Source organism: Homalodisca vitripennis, chromosome 6 (genome assembly GCF_021130785.1).
Source record: "Homalodisca vitripennis isolate AUS2020 chromosome 6, UT_GWSS_2.1, whole genome shotgun sequence".
Lineage (NCBI taxonomy): Eukaryota > Metazoa > Arthropoda > Insecta > Hemiptera > Cicadellidae > Homalodisca > Homalodisca vitripennis.
The window spans coordinates 64,165,714-64,181,625 of NC_060212.1; the positions used below are offsets into that span (position 1 = coordinate 64,165,714).

The 15,912-nt window shown below is 35.8% G+C and overlaps 1 protein-coding gene across 1 annotated transcript; it reads right to left on the minus strand.

The window, feature by feature from the left end:
- Positions 1-464: 464 nt before the first annotated feature.
- On the minus strand, positions 465-7,342 carry LOC124364400 (probable serine/threonine-protein kinase fhkB). The gene is made up of 6 exons (XM_046819845.1): positions 7,206-7,342; positions 6,635-6,798; positions 6,369-6,531; positions 5,601-5,746; positions 4,919-5,139; positions 465-523 (listed from the first exon to the last, which is right to left on the minus strand). The coding sequence occupies exons 3-5, from the start codon at positions 6,522-6,524 to the stop codon at positions 5,121-5,123; spliced, it is 321 nt and encodes a 106-aa protein (XP_046675801.1). The 5' UTR covers positions 6,525-6,531; positions 6,635-6,798; positions 7,206-7,342; the 3' UTR covers positions 465-523; positions 4,919-5,120.
- Positions 7,343-15,912: the final 8,570 nt, after the last annotated feature.

Sequence of the window (15,912 nt, forward strand, 5' to 3'; positions counted from 1 at the left end):
ATATTATGGTGTTTCCCAAAAGAGTAGTTCTCTTTTTTGAGTTTTTGATATTAAACACTATGGCGTAAGATGCTATAATAAACTCAGGTGATTTCACTGTAGGTGTTTCTCACGTTTTTCCAATATTTTTTTATGATATCCAGTTTGTGATGAATATTCAATGTCACGTATTTTCTTCATTTTAAAACAAATTTTTTTGGGAACATATATTTGTCTTATTAATTTTTGACAACTTGTAAGAAGTAGTAGAAATAGTAGCTCTCTGTTATACAAAACACATGCTAACAAATCAAAATAGCCAATTGAACGAAAATACAGGAGGTAAAAACGAGTGACAGAGTACTTTTTACCTTGGCAACTACTTCCCCCCCCCCCCCACCCCCCCCCCCCCCCACCCCCCCCCCCCCCCACCCCCCCCCCCCCCCACCCCCCCCCCCCCCCACCCCCCCCCCCCCCCACCCCCACGCGCCAACCTTGGCCCGTAGTTCTTGTCTCACGTACTCTGTCATGCCGTTGTTGCCTCCTGCAGACAGTACCATTATCATACAACTGTTCAACACTATTGCCCTTAGCGATATACAACGCCTCAATCTACTTATGGCTTGTGAAATTCAGAGTTATTTTTATGTTTGTTGAAATTAGTGCTATCAACATTTCTAATGGTACTCTTAGATATTCCGTACAACTTTATACCTTAGCAGTAAAAAGGCATACAATAATACCTACTAAGCAAAACACCCTAGTTGTGACATGCACTCACACTATTTTCTACACAGCGTTTATGAAACCACACCATCTAGTAGAAAGTTATCTCTGTTTTGTCATTGAACAAAAAGTGTACAGTACCATTCATAACTACTAATCATACTCAAAACTCAAATTGAAAAGTTTAATAAACAGGAGGAAATTCAAAGAAATTCAGTAAGAAATCTAAAAAATTACAAGGTTCATTCACTAACCAAGCAGATGTTTGTACTAAATAAATTTTAAAGTTATATTAAAACTAAAACAAAGAGTAACAAAGTGAACCAACTGATCAAAACACTCCTAGAGAGGAAGGGCAAGTGGGAAGGGAGGAACAAAACCAACATTGAGACATGCAAACTGTGTGCAGAGAGAGAGAGAAGAGATAGAGAGAGGAGGATGTGTGAGCAAGAAAGAGGGGGCAAGAGAGTGACAGAGAGAGGATAAAGCAGAGTGCTGGTAAAGCACTGGCACAAAAACAACACAGCTTTTATTATTTTAAGACAAACATTATGTTTTATAACATTCATGTTTATTAGTTGTATAAAAAAATCTTTGTAAATCTTTTTAGAGAAATACAAAAATTGTGAATTCAACTTATTCTATCCTCAACAAAATTGACAAAATTTTACTCGGAAAAGGGAATTAGTAAGATAATACATCATATATACTGCATGTGATTTTCAATTAAAAAATTAATTGTGATTTTCAATCCATTCATATATTAGAGTTTCAAATCATTTGTAAATTAATCAGAAATATAATTGTATTTAATTACAGTCTGGCACTATACTAAAACCATAATATCCCTAAAAATGTAGTTTATGAGACTCTACACCAATACACCTGGTGTCATATACCAAAAGTTAACTTGATATCATTTAAATAATTAACAAAAATTGTTATTTTAACACAAAGTTTTGAGTAAATGATTTAATTTCCTTCACGTATTTACCATAAAAATCTGAGATTATTGCAATTTTGGCATGAATGGACTATTAATAAATTATCGTCTATTTCAAGTTTCTAAGTGTATCTACCCAAAAGCGTTTATCTTTATTGTAACAGCTTAATCAAAAGACTAATTGTTTCAGTTAATAGTTTTACACTTATGTATTATAAAAGCTTTACAATTTTGATAATTCTGTAAACACCGTAGTGCATGTAATTACTAATCAATTATAAAATTGAATCAGCCTAACTGAATAGTACTTTCCAAAATCCATTGCTTAAAAAATTAAAATAAGTTGCAGGACACAGTTACTTTGTTAAAATTAAGATGTTAAAATTTGAGCTAAAAATAAATTTATGGTGTACGACTAGCATCAAAGCATTCGGTACACACACTGCATCATAACTTTGCCTAAACAATTAACTTCTTGAAATATTTCAGCCCTGCTGTCGAGAGCCATCTTTAGTCAACCAAGATGGTCCTCCACTGCAAAGCCAAAATATTTCAAGAAGCTAATTGTGTAAGAAATGTTTCTACACAGTTAGCTTCTTGAAATAATTTCAGCACTGCTGTCGAGAGCCATCTTCAGTCAACCAAGATGGTCCTCCACTGCAAAGCCAAAATATTTCAAGAAGCTAATTGTGTAAGAAATGTTTTCTACACAGTTTAATTAGGACACTGGCCAAATAAGCCTAAGAACTAAAAATTTATGGTTGCAGTTTCAAAATAAAGAAATTATATCTCCAAATATGTAATAACTTTCTCATACACTTTTACAACTCTTGCCAAATTGACTGTTTTATTTTAATCTAAAATAATATATTAAGTTAAAATAATTCTAAAAAAAAAAATGTTTAACAAATAACAGTGGAATTAATTCAGCTTCGTTTTTACACATTTAATTTAGTGGCATAAAATAAAATAATTGTTTATGTATTAGTGCAAATAAGTTAGAAATGTAGCCTGATTAATACAATTTTTTATTATAATCAGTACCTATTAAAAATAAAATGTTTTTTTGGAAATTATCATTGATATAAAGTTATTTAAAATGTAAAATACAGGAAGTACGCAATAAGACTTGAACATTTCAAGTACACTTTGGATTAAACCTAAATTTTGTTACTTCAATTTTATGGGAACGACTTCAATATTAGTTAGAGTTTAAAAAAAACCAAAGATAATCTATCATTAAGGTTTAATAACATCACAGCAACTATAGCTAAATTGCACATTAGTCACAACACAAGAGTCCCTTGGTTAGTAGAAAAAAGTTAAAACAAACACAGACAAATGATATGAAAAATAAACACAGTGCATATGAAACTGCTGAATGGAACACAAAGAGTGCACAGTCACTTACCTTTTTTTTACAAGCAAAATAATGAAACTATCTAGATGGAAATGAAAATGGACACAGCACAGTGTGCACAAACAGCGACAATGACATGCAAAAAGCAACACAAACAACAAACACAACACAAACAAAAGGCATTATCGACAGTGGAGTGCGGCAGTGCGTTCTACAAACCCGGGCCAGCAGTGATGGGGGAGCACCAGGGAGAGGGACCCCAACAAAGCAGAAAATTATATTTTAACAGCATCTTCCTTTCTGCCAAACTTGATTTCACATCATGCTGATTATAAACGTTAAGCAGTTTGATTTAAAACCTTTAAAATTATCCTCACTTCTATGACACAATCTGTACGGATAACATTACGAGTATCATTGTTTCCGGGATAGAGCTCAAGAAATTACTAATTTGACTGTTATTCAGCCTTATAAAAAAAATCTTAAAAGTACAAAAAATCTTCTAGTGAAGACCAGGGAAGTGAAATGATTCAAACCAATCACTAAGTAGTAAACAAAATGATCTTCGGTGGAAGGAAAAAATATAATTGGCGAGGAAATAATTCTAAACAACATAACGGTTAATTAAAACTACCAATGGACTTCTAATGAGAACTCGATTAACTGAAATGTTACCTAACCATAAGAACATAAAAAGACAATCAACAAAAAAGGAAGAACCACAACAAAAGCTTGCAACATAAATGGATAAAACAACACAAAGGGATGTCATGCAACCCAGGGATGAGATGTCGGACGGATCGGAACTGATACTGATTGCTCTAAGCTTGGAGTGGTCTGCAGTGGTCACATGACAGTGTCACATGACTTACCCCCAGGCAGCCGCCCTCTGTCACAGGCTGCACCATATATTTGCAACGTATTCTGATCGAAACAGAAACTGAGGCGAGTCGGGGTACATGACGGGGTGGCTTGGGTGGTGGGGGGGGTACGAGGGGGACAGAAGGGGGGTGATGTTCCTTTCATTCCGCTGGCAGCGTAGAGTGACGGACAGCCCCCTGCAAACAGTTTGGTAATCAGCAGCGTTCATGCGGTCACGCTCGCTCCTACGCAGGCAACAATCAGTCTACCTATACTAGCATTATGCTCACACTCACTCACGCAAACTCTACTACGGTACTGTTGTTCTGAGATGGCAGGTCGAATTATTGTTTGCATAAAATTACAACTAATCATTTTTTATTTATTTCTTTAAGCAAGACTTTGTTTTTAGTTGTATTTTTTTTACCACTTATAAGTATATTTTTTGAAATTATTTAAAACGATTATTAATATTAATGACCAATCACCCAACTTATTTTAGAAATAAGCTACTAAATATAAATATTAACTTAATTTATTCTAAATTTAATGATTAAATTATATAGAAATACATATCAATTTATAATTTATACATATTATAGAATATATATATAAAACCTAAATCAGAATAAGTTTTTAGTTTTAGTTATTATTTTATAAAAATTGCAATACAACAATAAAATTTAGTCTTATTTTTAAAATTTGTAATGCATTTAATCACTATTTTTACTTCAACAGAATTGAATTACTATTCTATTTGATTAGAGAATTAAAAGTTAGAGAAAATTTCTTTCACCGTTAGAACATACCATCTCATTGTCTCTATTGAATTAACAAGCATTTTCACTATCCTCAAGTAGGAGAAAGAAATTAACAATAAACACGATTCAGCAAAAATTTAAAAAAGTGAAGAAAGAAAAAAACATGAACACAATAACAACAGTACTCTAGACTGGCATGTCCTATTCCAGATTGCCACAGTTTCCGGTCGAAGTTAATGGCACCGTTCACCGCTACTTTGACATGCGATGAAGGGTTCGGGGTGTTACCTGGCAACTGAGTGGTGGCCTGAGGAGGGGCGCTGATAGTGCGTTGGATGCGGTTATTGCGCACCACCAGGGGTTGCGCACACGTCGGGTGGGGAATGGTGACTGCCGTTGTGCGCCAGGACTCGTCAGGGATCGGACGGGTGGCAACTGCTGCTGTGGCTGATTCGGTCGCTGCTGCTGTTGACTTAAGAACCCTCTGGTACTATTGAAAGGGTGTTCCCCTGAAAAAAAAAAAATAAAAAAATTTATTATTTAAGTTCATTGTACTTCCAAACAATCAACATGTTTCTATCCCTTCTGAGTGTTCAGAGGTACTGGTCAAAAATTATGTCACTTTGTGTTTTATTCTAAACAATGTTCAGTTACTGATAATGATATGAGAGTTTAATATTCAGGAAAAAATAAAAATAATTAATACTTCAAGTGTAAATACAAATCTACATCAATGGATGATATTGGTCTTATTTTAGATAACTATCTTTGTTTCAATGACATATCAGTCAATCTACTTAATTTAGAATTTGTTTAATGTGCACTTTGTCTGGGGACTTTTAACCAGTGACCCAATTTAATTTTCAATTTAACAGGCTGAATTAAGTCCTAACATGGGCTGAAATTAATCATAACATGATGTTATGTTTCAAAACACCTGGTTAAATCTAAAAAATCTCTTGACTAACCTGTAAGTTGTGCGTTGAGCATGGGGTTCTGCTGCTGTTGGAGGGTCAGCCTCGCCTGTTGCTGCTGCTGCTGCTGTGCTGTTGTTGCTGCTGCTGCTGAGCCCAGTTGTTCTGGCTTTAGGACTGTATATCCACCTTGTTGCTGTGCCTGCAACCACAGTCACATTGAAAAACCGTTCAAAAAAGTAATAAATAGATGGCTGGAAGGATAATATTTTTTTACTCATTGACAAAGTTTTGGCCTGTTGTATTAGTACATTAAGTTTTTTAACATCTGAACTTTAATTATGTGTTTGTCTCATTTTAATAGCTATTATATAGTTATTGTAAATTTTATTTTTAGTATAAGTATTTTAATCTAAAATCACTTAGTTGTCTTGTCTAAATATGTTATCTGTAGAACAAAAGGTTTATAATATATTTTAATTGGGTCATTGTTATTTTGTAATATTTTATTGAGAATTTGTCATTATATTGTATGTTAAACAATATATAATTGTACTTGTTAGTAAAAATGAACAAAATAATTATAAGCCTATGACTTTGTCAATTACACTGTTTGTGTTTAAAGACAATAAAAACTTCTTGATTAATTTTGATCCAGATCATGCCAGTTTTATCTATTTATAATCTACTCAAAGAGAATGATTTAAAACTGCTGACTGGTTTAAAAGTAGGCAAAATAATTCAGAAATTAATGTGGAAGAATCTTAACAAAGTATCTCAAGATTCAGGTCATGGTCTTGCACGTTTAAACTGATGTATCATACCTGAGAGACACGAGGGGAGAGTTGGGCCTGAAAAGAAGGTAGACCACTTGGTGACAGCCTGGCCTGGGTGTTGCCTTGCTGCTGCTGTTGTTGCTGTTGCTGTTGTTGTTGCTGCTGTTGCTGCTGTTGTTGCTGCTGCTGTTGAAAGTTATTCATTCCACCACTGTAAAAAACATATCCGTAGATAAAGTTTTGATTGGATGTTAATTTTACATTTAACAAGCTGTTACAATATACAGTAAATTTTTAGTTGTTGAAAAACTCACTTGACAGGGGAGAAGGGTAGGATGTTGAAGGGGGGAGTACGGCTGCCGCTGTGAGGTGTGAGATCTGGCTGCCTGTATTGAGCATTGTTCCTCCTCCACCTCCTGCTGAAGAATTAGAGAACCCACCAGGGGATAGCTGGGGATCAGGGAACGCTCGATGACCTCTGCATAGACAAAACATAACAACTTTAGTACTTAAACTTCCAAATATTATTAAACACTTCTTTCCTTGTGTTCAATGACCCTTTACAAGTTTCCTTGCATATCTTAATAAATCTGAACATTCTGTACAAGAATTCTTAATGACTCAATAAAAGTAGATTTTTTGGAATTTGTTGTACATCTGTCTAGTCAACCCAGATGTACCTTGCACCCGTATTTGGTACAATATTATGTGTATTACTTTCAGGTATGAATCCAATTTATTGAATTACTTCAGAATTAAATTAGAATTAATTGGAAATATTAAGGGATTTTTATGAACATAACACATGTTCTGTAAACTACTTAGACCTTCTCTAATTATTTAAATTATTTGCTCACAGTAAAGACAAAACAAACGAAAACTTACCTGTAGCAGGGTCACATTTGGAGCAACTGAAGTATTAATCAAGTCAATGTTATGGATGTTATCAGCGCTGGCGGCAGCATTGATCGGAATCAGCATTTTCTGGTGTTGCTGCTGTTGCAGGAGATATCCTTTTGCTTGCTGAGCTGCTGGTATGCTGTTGGGCTTGCTGCTAGCCTTGTCTGTAAATAACTGTTATTCCGCTGATTGCAGCTATATCAGGGCCTGTTTGAGATGGGCTACAGCAACAATGAAAACACAATGTTACTAACACCCTGAATTTGATCAATAAACATAATTTTTTTGTAAAGATTCCAAGTGAGTTGTGTCAATTAATATCAAAGGAAGCTTGGAGATCCTTTAGTTGTCACCCCCCCCCCCCCCCACCCCCCCCCCCCCCCACCCCCCCCCCCCCCCACCCCCCCCCCCCCCCACCCCCCCCCCCCCCCACCCCCCCCCCCCCCCACATACTATTAAGAGTTTGCCACACCTAATTTAGAACTCTAATTTGGTAATAAAAAGGGCTAAATTTCATCGCAACCAAATATACATGAAGTTATTACTTTTTTTTATACATATTTAACACAATTAAATAGTTTTGTAATGTACTGAGTCATAAAGAATAATAGAATTTCGGACATTTGCCACAGATGGTGCAAAGCTCAGAAACACTACGTTTCGAGGATTGAAATCTGCCCCCTTCCTCAAGTCTCCGATGTGTAGTGACATCGCTTTGGTTCAATCTAAAGAGTCTGGATATTATGCTGTTTTAAGTTATATATGCTTGAAAACATGTTCTGTTTTTAATTTCGTTTAGTTTGTGGCCCACTTCTTAATTTGAAGTTGTGGCAGGTGTAACCTTATGTGTTAACATTGTTTGACACCTGAGGAAGAATCTAGATTTCAACCCTAGAAACATCGTGTTTTATTTGTTAACAATTAATTATTGTACTATAACCACGGTAAATGTCCGATTATCGTATTTTACTTTCAATGTATTCTTGTTATGCGGTGATACTTGAATAGTTTGAAGCCCCTGTGTAGCCGAGATAGTTTCACCCAAGTTTGGCGCCAAGACCTCAAGCGGAAGGGTAGTCCCCAAGTTGCAGGTGTCTCCGTGTTCCAGGAAGCTGCAGACTTTGACGTTGTTATGTTTATGACTGGCGTGACACCCGTACCACACAGGTTCCGTCGCAGCTTTGTCTCGCCAGGAAATCTTCCAAGAACACTCAGAATTAGACTATCCGGTGCCGCCTACCAATAATGTCGGTAGAACACAGCTATGCAGTTTGGTAGTGGAAAATTTCAGTGTAGAAAGTAAAATGTTTAGTTTTTACACAACATTTTTTAAAAAAATACATACTTTTAACTTTTTATTGCAGTACTTTACTTTCAGGTATTTTAGGTTCAGTTTCTGATAAGTAGTTGTGTGTCACTGTAAATCAGTAAATTGTGGAAGCGGGCAGTCCAACAATTCATATTAAAGACCTCGTCTCCAATACGGTAAACACAATATGTGTATGGACCAACCTTCGAGATGTGAGAAAAACACATTTCAATAAACTAAGAAATTAATCTACTACGTTGTGTACATAATGTCGTTGTAAGTAATACAAACCCCTAAGTGAAAGCATCCAAGGTATAAACCTAACAGTTGACCAGAAAATGGGCAGTCATATTTAAACTGTTGTATAATTTAATTTCTACATGTTGACAATGAAAATAAAATGTTTAACCAGTTGTTAGATGAAGTATAGCATTGGGCGAAGATTTCATGATACTCCCTTCCCCCCTCACACCACCAACCGTATCATTCTGAGTACGCCGCTAAAGAATAGCGTATATCGGAGGAATATAATAAATACTCATTAAGATTTTCAAACATATTTACGGTGGCAGCAAAATTACAAGTTACAAAACGGTGTACACCCTCAGTAAAGCCTTGCTCGTCGTCCAGGCGTTAAACAGGGTACGTCAGGTTATGGATATCAACGTGTGGTCTTTTTGAGTACCCATATAACTTGCCAATTCTATGTCAATATGAAATTTCAGATTTGCAGCCTAGCTTGTGTTTGTCCATAAACAGGAATAGCCAACATGCTGTACTTGGAAATAAACGTAATACTTGTAATTGTAATTAATTCAATTAAATCAGTATATTATAAGGGTGACACGGAAATCGCCTTGAAATTGAGCCGTGCCTCAAAAGGCGTGATGGACAGGCCACGTGGATAGCCGAACCAGAGACAGACAGACTTTTGGCCACCGGAGGTGATGATGACTGTCCATACACAAGGCGACAGAGTTGGGTTATCCTGGCCGAACTGACAGAGGATCGACAAAGGCCTGTTATAATTAGCAGCAGGACAAATGTCTTCTTGTTATCCTGTTGGACTTTGAGAGTTACACCCATTATGTGCTGCCGACCCAGTGGCGGCCCACAATAGGGGCTTCCCAGGCCCATCACCGTTCTTGCAGAAACGCCTCCTCTCCTTTGTCACGGCACTGTTCTTAGTCACTTCAGAAAAATGTTAATCTCTGGTTTGGCTACTTTCACATTTAGTAAATGTAAGAAATATTATTTAAAAACAGGAAATGGACCCTAAGAGAAGTTTCCTTCATTAAATAAAACTTGCTGAGTATAAATTTTTAAAAAGAAGTAACACACCTACTAACTTATGGACTTGTTGCTTTAGTCATTTGTAAACCGCAGATTTTAAAATTTTACTTGTTTGCTATGAAAAAAACTATATCTTAGTTCTTAGAGCAGTTTGTCAAATGAAACAAAATGTTTTACAAAACTGAAAGGAAAGTTGGTTGCGGAAACAATGAAGTTCGTAGATTGATTGTCAACCTTTAATTCGAAAAACTGATTGCGGAAACAACTGAAGTTCATAAATTGATTGTCAACCTTTAATTCGCAAAAATTGATTGCGGAAACAACTGAAGTTCAAAAATAGATTGTCAAAAGATTGACATGTACACCTGTATACAAGTTACAACATTTCATAGTTAACTTGTTACTATGCTTACCTACCATTTTGTTGAAGACGAACGCTTAATTAGACGAAAATAAAACGAAAACAGCACATTTTCATTTAGGTGGTTACACCAGATCCTATAGTTCCTTCTTCTTGGCTTGAAAGGTTGAAAGGTGGTTTGAAAATAGATTATGGAATAATGGATTTAATGCCCTAAAGGTTGCCGAAATGTATTTGTTTGAGTACATGAGAGTAAAATTGTGTGACTAGTTCATGACGTAGCAAATCTGGAGCTGTCGTGGACACAATAGTGATTGAGCTCAAAGCAACAATGTTCATCACAAATAAAATACAACAATGATTGAAATCTTTCAAAAGTACGTGGGTTGAGCGTACATATTAAGTAACGATCAATTCACTAATTTACGAGCCACGTCAATTACGCAATTCAGTTACGCTTGGCAATTGTCAATTGTAGTTGCAATTATAAACCAGATAACAGATTGCACTTGGTCACTTTAACGAATCTCGTGCTTTTGTTTATTTCAGCTACACTTCTATTAAACCCTGACAGTGTTTTTTTTTAAACACATGTTATTTATTTTATGGCCATTTATTACAAAAAATACGGTTTATATTAATAAAAAAAATACTATAGTACGATAGTTATAAACAAATTGTGTTTTAAAGGGACAACTAAATAGGTTTTCAATTGAAAATAAGATCCTGTAACAAGGTATACTCTGGTAGTAACCACTGATGAAGACACGATTTTAACGTTTTTGGTAACAGAATAAAATTAGTAAATCCCAAAAACAGGCACGGCCACATACAGTAACAAATAATATTTCAATAGAATAACATTTTTATTGCAGCTGAAACAAGTTCGTATTCTACGAGTTGAAAACTATATAAATGTCAAACTACTTGTTTCCAACTGTCTCCAACAATCATTATACAGTTTTCAATTTTAAGAGGGAATTGGCGTGTAAAAGTTTTATATGTTTTTGTTGTGATTGGTTCATCTGTTCAGTGTCCAAACTCAGAGTTGGTACAAACTGTACCCTGACAGTGGGGCTCAAGGGAACGCTCAGAACGAGCGCCAATCTCGCCCAACTACCGCCACTGTAAAACCAGCCCCAGGGCCCAGAATATTACCGGGGCCTCAGAGGGGTCATAGATAACTGTCCGATTTCTTCTTGGTTCTGTATCTACACTCGAAGATTATTTGTTTTCTACCGAATTAGAGAAATACGTGGCTTTGGAATTTTTACAAGTCATGAATTATCTTTAAAGAATCCTAATGTCTATGTGACACTGATTTATTTTAACCTTGCTTTGGAATGTTGGGTAGATATAAACAATTATGTTATGTTGTTTATATTTCAACACTATTGAAATAAAAATTATTTAATTATTTAATTTAAATTTTGTGTTACAGAGACGGAACTTGCAGTGTACATCTGCACTATGTATGCACACAAATTGGCATTTTAATCGATAAAAACAATTCCCCCAAGAATGAAATAAATCGTCTGCCACGCTGGTTTTTTATGGAGAACGAAATCAAAAGGATAAAAAAATGTAAAATCATATATAATGAGAATTTTCTAAAATTATATTTTTCTTAGCTCGACTCACTTAAAACGGAAATAAGTAAATAAATCTGACGTCAACGTCAGTTAACTACACACTAACCCTTACAGTTGCGACTTTCTTAACAGAATTGTCTGGAATTGATATAATTATTATTTCAATGTATGACGGTCGGTTTAAGGTGTAGAAAAATATAATCTGAAAAAAATTATCCTTTCACATTTTCAGCCCTTTTCGTACCTTCCCATTTCGACCACCACTAAACGTAGCCTGGCTGATGATCCATTTCTTTCTTGGAAACATTTCTCTATCGATTTAAAGTAAAACCAGGCTGTGACTGATTAAAGAATCGATCTAACGTACGCTTTAAATTTTGGGACATTCCTCATTTCAATCTATAATTATTGGTTTTTGATACTGAGGGAAGCACAACCCATTTCCAACTAACCACAGAAGCAGACAATGAGATGCTTTCAATCGTATTGTGCCCAAATGAGCACCAAAATAGATGAAAAGAAGATAAATCGTTGAATACTGAAATGCCAGTACACAAAGTAGAACGGCCTACTTCTGTACAATCTCGAACTAGAGTTGGGACCAGAAAATAATTACAGTTCGACATTACCACTAATTTATAAAAGAACCGCTTGGAGTCGCATGCAACGGTGAGCATGAGAATATACAGATAACGGTACCTGGAGGCTTTTCCTGTCATCTTCGGGCTTCTCTACTCACATTAGCGACGAAAACGTGTTTAAACTTGTGGAGACAACACTGGCGTACCTAGAAAATATTGAGGGGGGGGACGAATTCGTTAATTTTGTACACTGACTAACGAAAGGTCCAGGGGTTACGGAATACTCTGTATTATTTACTCGTACTTATTTTACAATACACGAACACACTCAGATTATAAATCACCGTGGGAGGGATAGAATGTGACTGACACTATCAAACTGATCAAACCTTTCAATAAAAATACGAATATTTATTATTTCCTATTTCATTTTGTTTTGAGCACATCTTTTTGTGTCAAACTTCGCAACTTGCAAACTGTATTTAAGTTTTAAGAATTTTGATTTTGCATGACTACAAAAATGAAAATTTTGAGTGTTTAAAATCCTTGTATATGTGTATGGCAGTAAGATTTTCTACAAGCAAAAAGTTACATCTTTAATAAATTTTTATCTTATATTAATCCCAATTCGACACTGTATTATCTTCATAGGTTTGCCTAAATGGTACAGCGATAAAATTAATAAGTAATTTTAAAAACTGGAACCACCACACAAACTCAGGTTTATTCAACCATACCGGTACTTCATGAGATCTCAATATAAAAATAATGTAACACAGACTTGTCAGAAATGAATTAATTCTGATTGAAACAATATTGAAACATGTGTTGCTCATAGAATAAGAAAAACATAGAGGTACACTAAAAAATGAGGAGGATGTATTTATATGAACACAAATCCATCATTATTTACACATTTAGACTGGAGATCACTGAATAGTACTTAGATTAATCATGTAACCGGAAGAATATCCATTACATAGTGACCGGAGTTCAGAATTATTACTGATAAAAGTGAAAAAGAATTATTAAAAAGAATTATTAATGCAAGTGAGTCTGTTGTTGGAGGATAACTAGTAAATAAATTGTCAACACCTCGCCTATTACTATGGAAAAGTAATAATTCTGAAATTCTACATCCCGCTGAATGGAGAAACCCCTCTCGGTTAAATATTCGCTATTGATATTTAACCAAAAAATCTAATCCAACCGTAATCAGTAATTAAGTAAGATCGCCAGGGTGCCGCTACACGGTTTGACGCCAACATAATGTTTTGTTTGACGCTAACATAATGTTTTGTTTGACGCTGGCACGCTCCAGCTGACTGACCCGTGTCAGTGGCACGCGACATCACAACTTTCGAACTCGACTGTCCGAAACACGCCTGAGGCTTCGTCACTCAACACTTGTCAGAACTGATGTCTGAACCCAACGGACAAGCCGAGTGCTGGCATGTCACACACAGTCAGGATTTAGATGCAATTCTGACGCTCCTAAAATATTAAAACATAACTAAATTGTAACATGTACGTGTTTGCGAGGCGAGAAAATCTAATTATTGATCGAGTCACGTACCTAACAAACGATACCCGATGCTTATATTCTCCTGCCTCCGTATGCTTCCGAAGCATGCAACAATGAAATTTTCTCTGCCCAGCCTGTCCACTGCTGTAGCTGTGTAACTTCGGTCGCAATACCGGACAACCTCGCGTTGGTACATTGAAGACCGCTTCTTACTAAGCCCAGACAACGGCGGTACACTCAAGACGATTTCATACTAAACCCAGACAACTAGTAGAACCACGATCGCAAATGGCAATCCAAAAACAAAGTGGTGTCCTTTAATATGACAATATCTTTAGTATTCTGTGACAAATGTTAATACACACAAAGCACTAAGGGTTGGTGCTGGATTTAAGGGTTCAAATTAAATGAAAAACAAATAAATCTCCTTTCTCATACACGATTTCGATAGTGGTTCATCCAAACGTAAGCGATAAAAATTGAGTTACGCCCAAATAAACTTAATAACAATTATTAAACTTAATAACAATTATAAATTTACGCCTACACGCATTTTTTTCGCTAACTTCACCGGAAATAATAATATTTTTCAGTGAAATTTATGTTAACAAAGTTGCCATCATCTATCCACCACGTTAATACTACATTTTCGAATGCAAATACTTTGTTATGGCACGTAATTTCGGATCATTTCACAAGCACTGAAAATGTCAGTTAGATCAAAGTAAAGTATCAACAATCCAAGTGACTTAGTATCGATATCCGAAGAAATATCGAAAACAGTCGGGAGTGCGTGCATTTAAAAACTATGTGCCATATGTAAGTGGAAGAAACTCCAACGTCACTTTGGAAGCCTAGAAGATTCTTGGACCTTTGTCTTGAAGTCAACAAACTAAAGCCCTAACTCTTTTCAAAGGCAAGGCAGCTAGTTAACGATGTCCCACACTAATAATATCTTTACAGCTGTCATGTCAGGACCGGCATTACTAACGTATGGCTAAACATTGGAACTTGTCTGTCGCTTTCACAACCCTTCACTTACCTGCGTCTACAGCACGTTCGTTGGCGGATGGATAGAATTCTTGAGCGTTGGTGGAATACTACATGTTCGTTAAAGAAATGTACTCAACATCGTTATTTATACGCCCCGAAAAACTAACGATTTATAGATATGTAAACACTTTCTACAGTCACAGACTGTAGAAAATCCAACACCGCTTTACCTACTACACCCTATCTACAATATCATGCAAAAATGGTAATTTGCTAATTAATAATCCTAAGATATAATTAATCTGGATACAATAAGTGGTTGTCTGCCAGCGACGATTCTTCCAGCACAGAAATGAGTCAAAATCAAGTAACATCTGACATCACCAAATGCATTCATATAAAGATAATAGAATCTACAGGTTTTCACTGACGTAGAATTCATAAGATGTTTAAATAATTTAATATTTTCGGTATTAATGGACTTTGTGCGCTGAAGGATTCGCCACTAACAGACTCCAGAATTAATCACACTAAAAGCACTCACATTTGAGACTGAGGCTTCGCTTCAGATTGTTTTTTCCTCTTCTTGTTGACCCCCGAAGCCACTGAACTCATCTTAGTCCACAGCGCGTCCTGGAGGTCACATGGGCCGAGCCTGCAACACGGAAACTGTGGTCAGCCAACTCGTACACAAGATCAGGCACGTTGAAGGAAACATGATTTTTTGGACATTTGCCATCGTTCAGTGAAACAAAAAAATCAGTAACACTACGTTTCGAGATCTGCAATCTTCAGGGCGATAACAGTTATTTACCTGAAGAAGAGATCAGATTACAGATCTCGAAACGTAGTGTTAGTGATTTTTTTTATTTTACTGAACGATGGCAAATGCCCGCAGAAATCCTGTTTTTTTTCACAATTCTTCCATCGTCAAAAATAAACTACAAACAAAGAATCAGGCACATTGTTACACTTAACTAACTGCATCATTCTTTAAAAATTCTACTTTTTGATTATATATATATATAAATATATATA

What these genes read in the sequence shown, in the direction of transcription:
- LOC124364400 (XM_046819845.1), bottom strand. Translation starts at nt 6,524, where the DNA reads ATGAATAACTTTCAACAGCAGCAGCAACAACAGCAGCAACAGCAGCAA. An exon ending in TCTCCCCTCGTGTCTCTCAG is followed by an intron (nt 5,747 to 6,368) that starts GTATGATACATC and finishes CTGTGGTTGCAG; the next exon opens with GCACAGCAACAAGGTGGATA.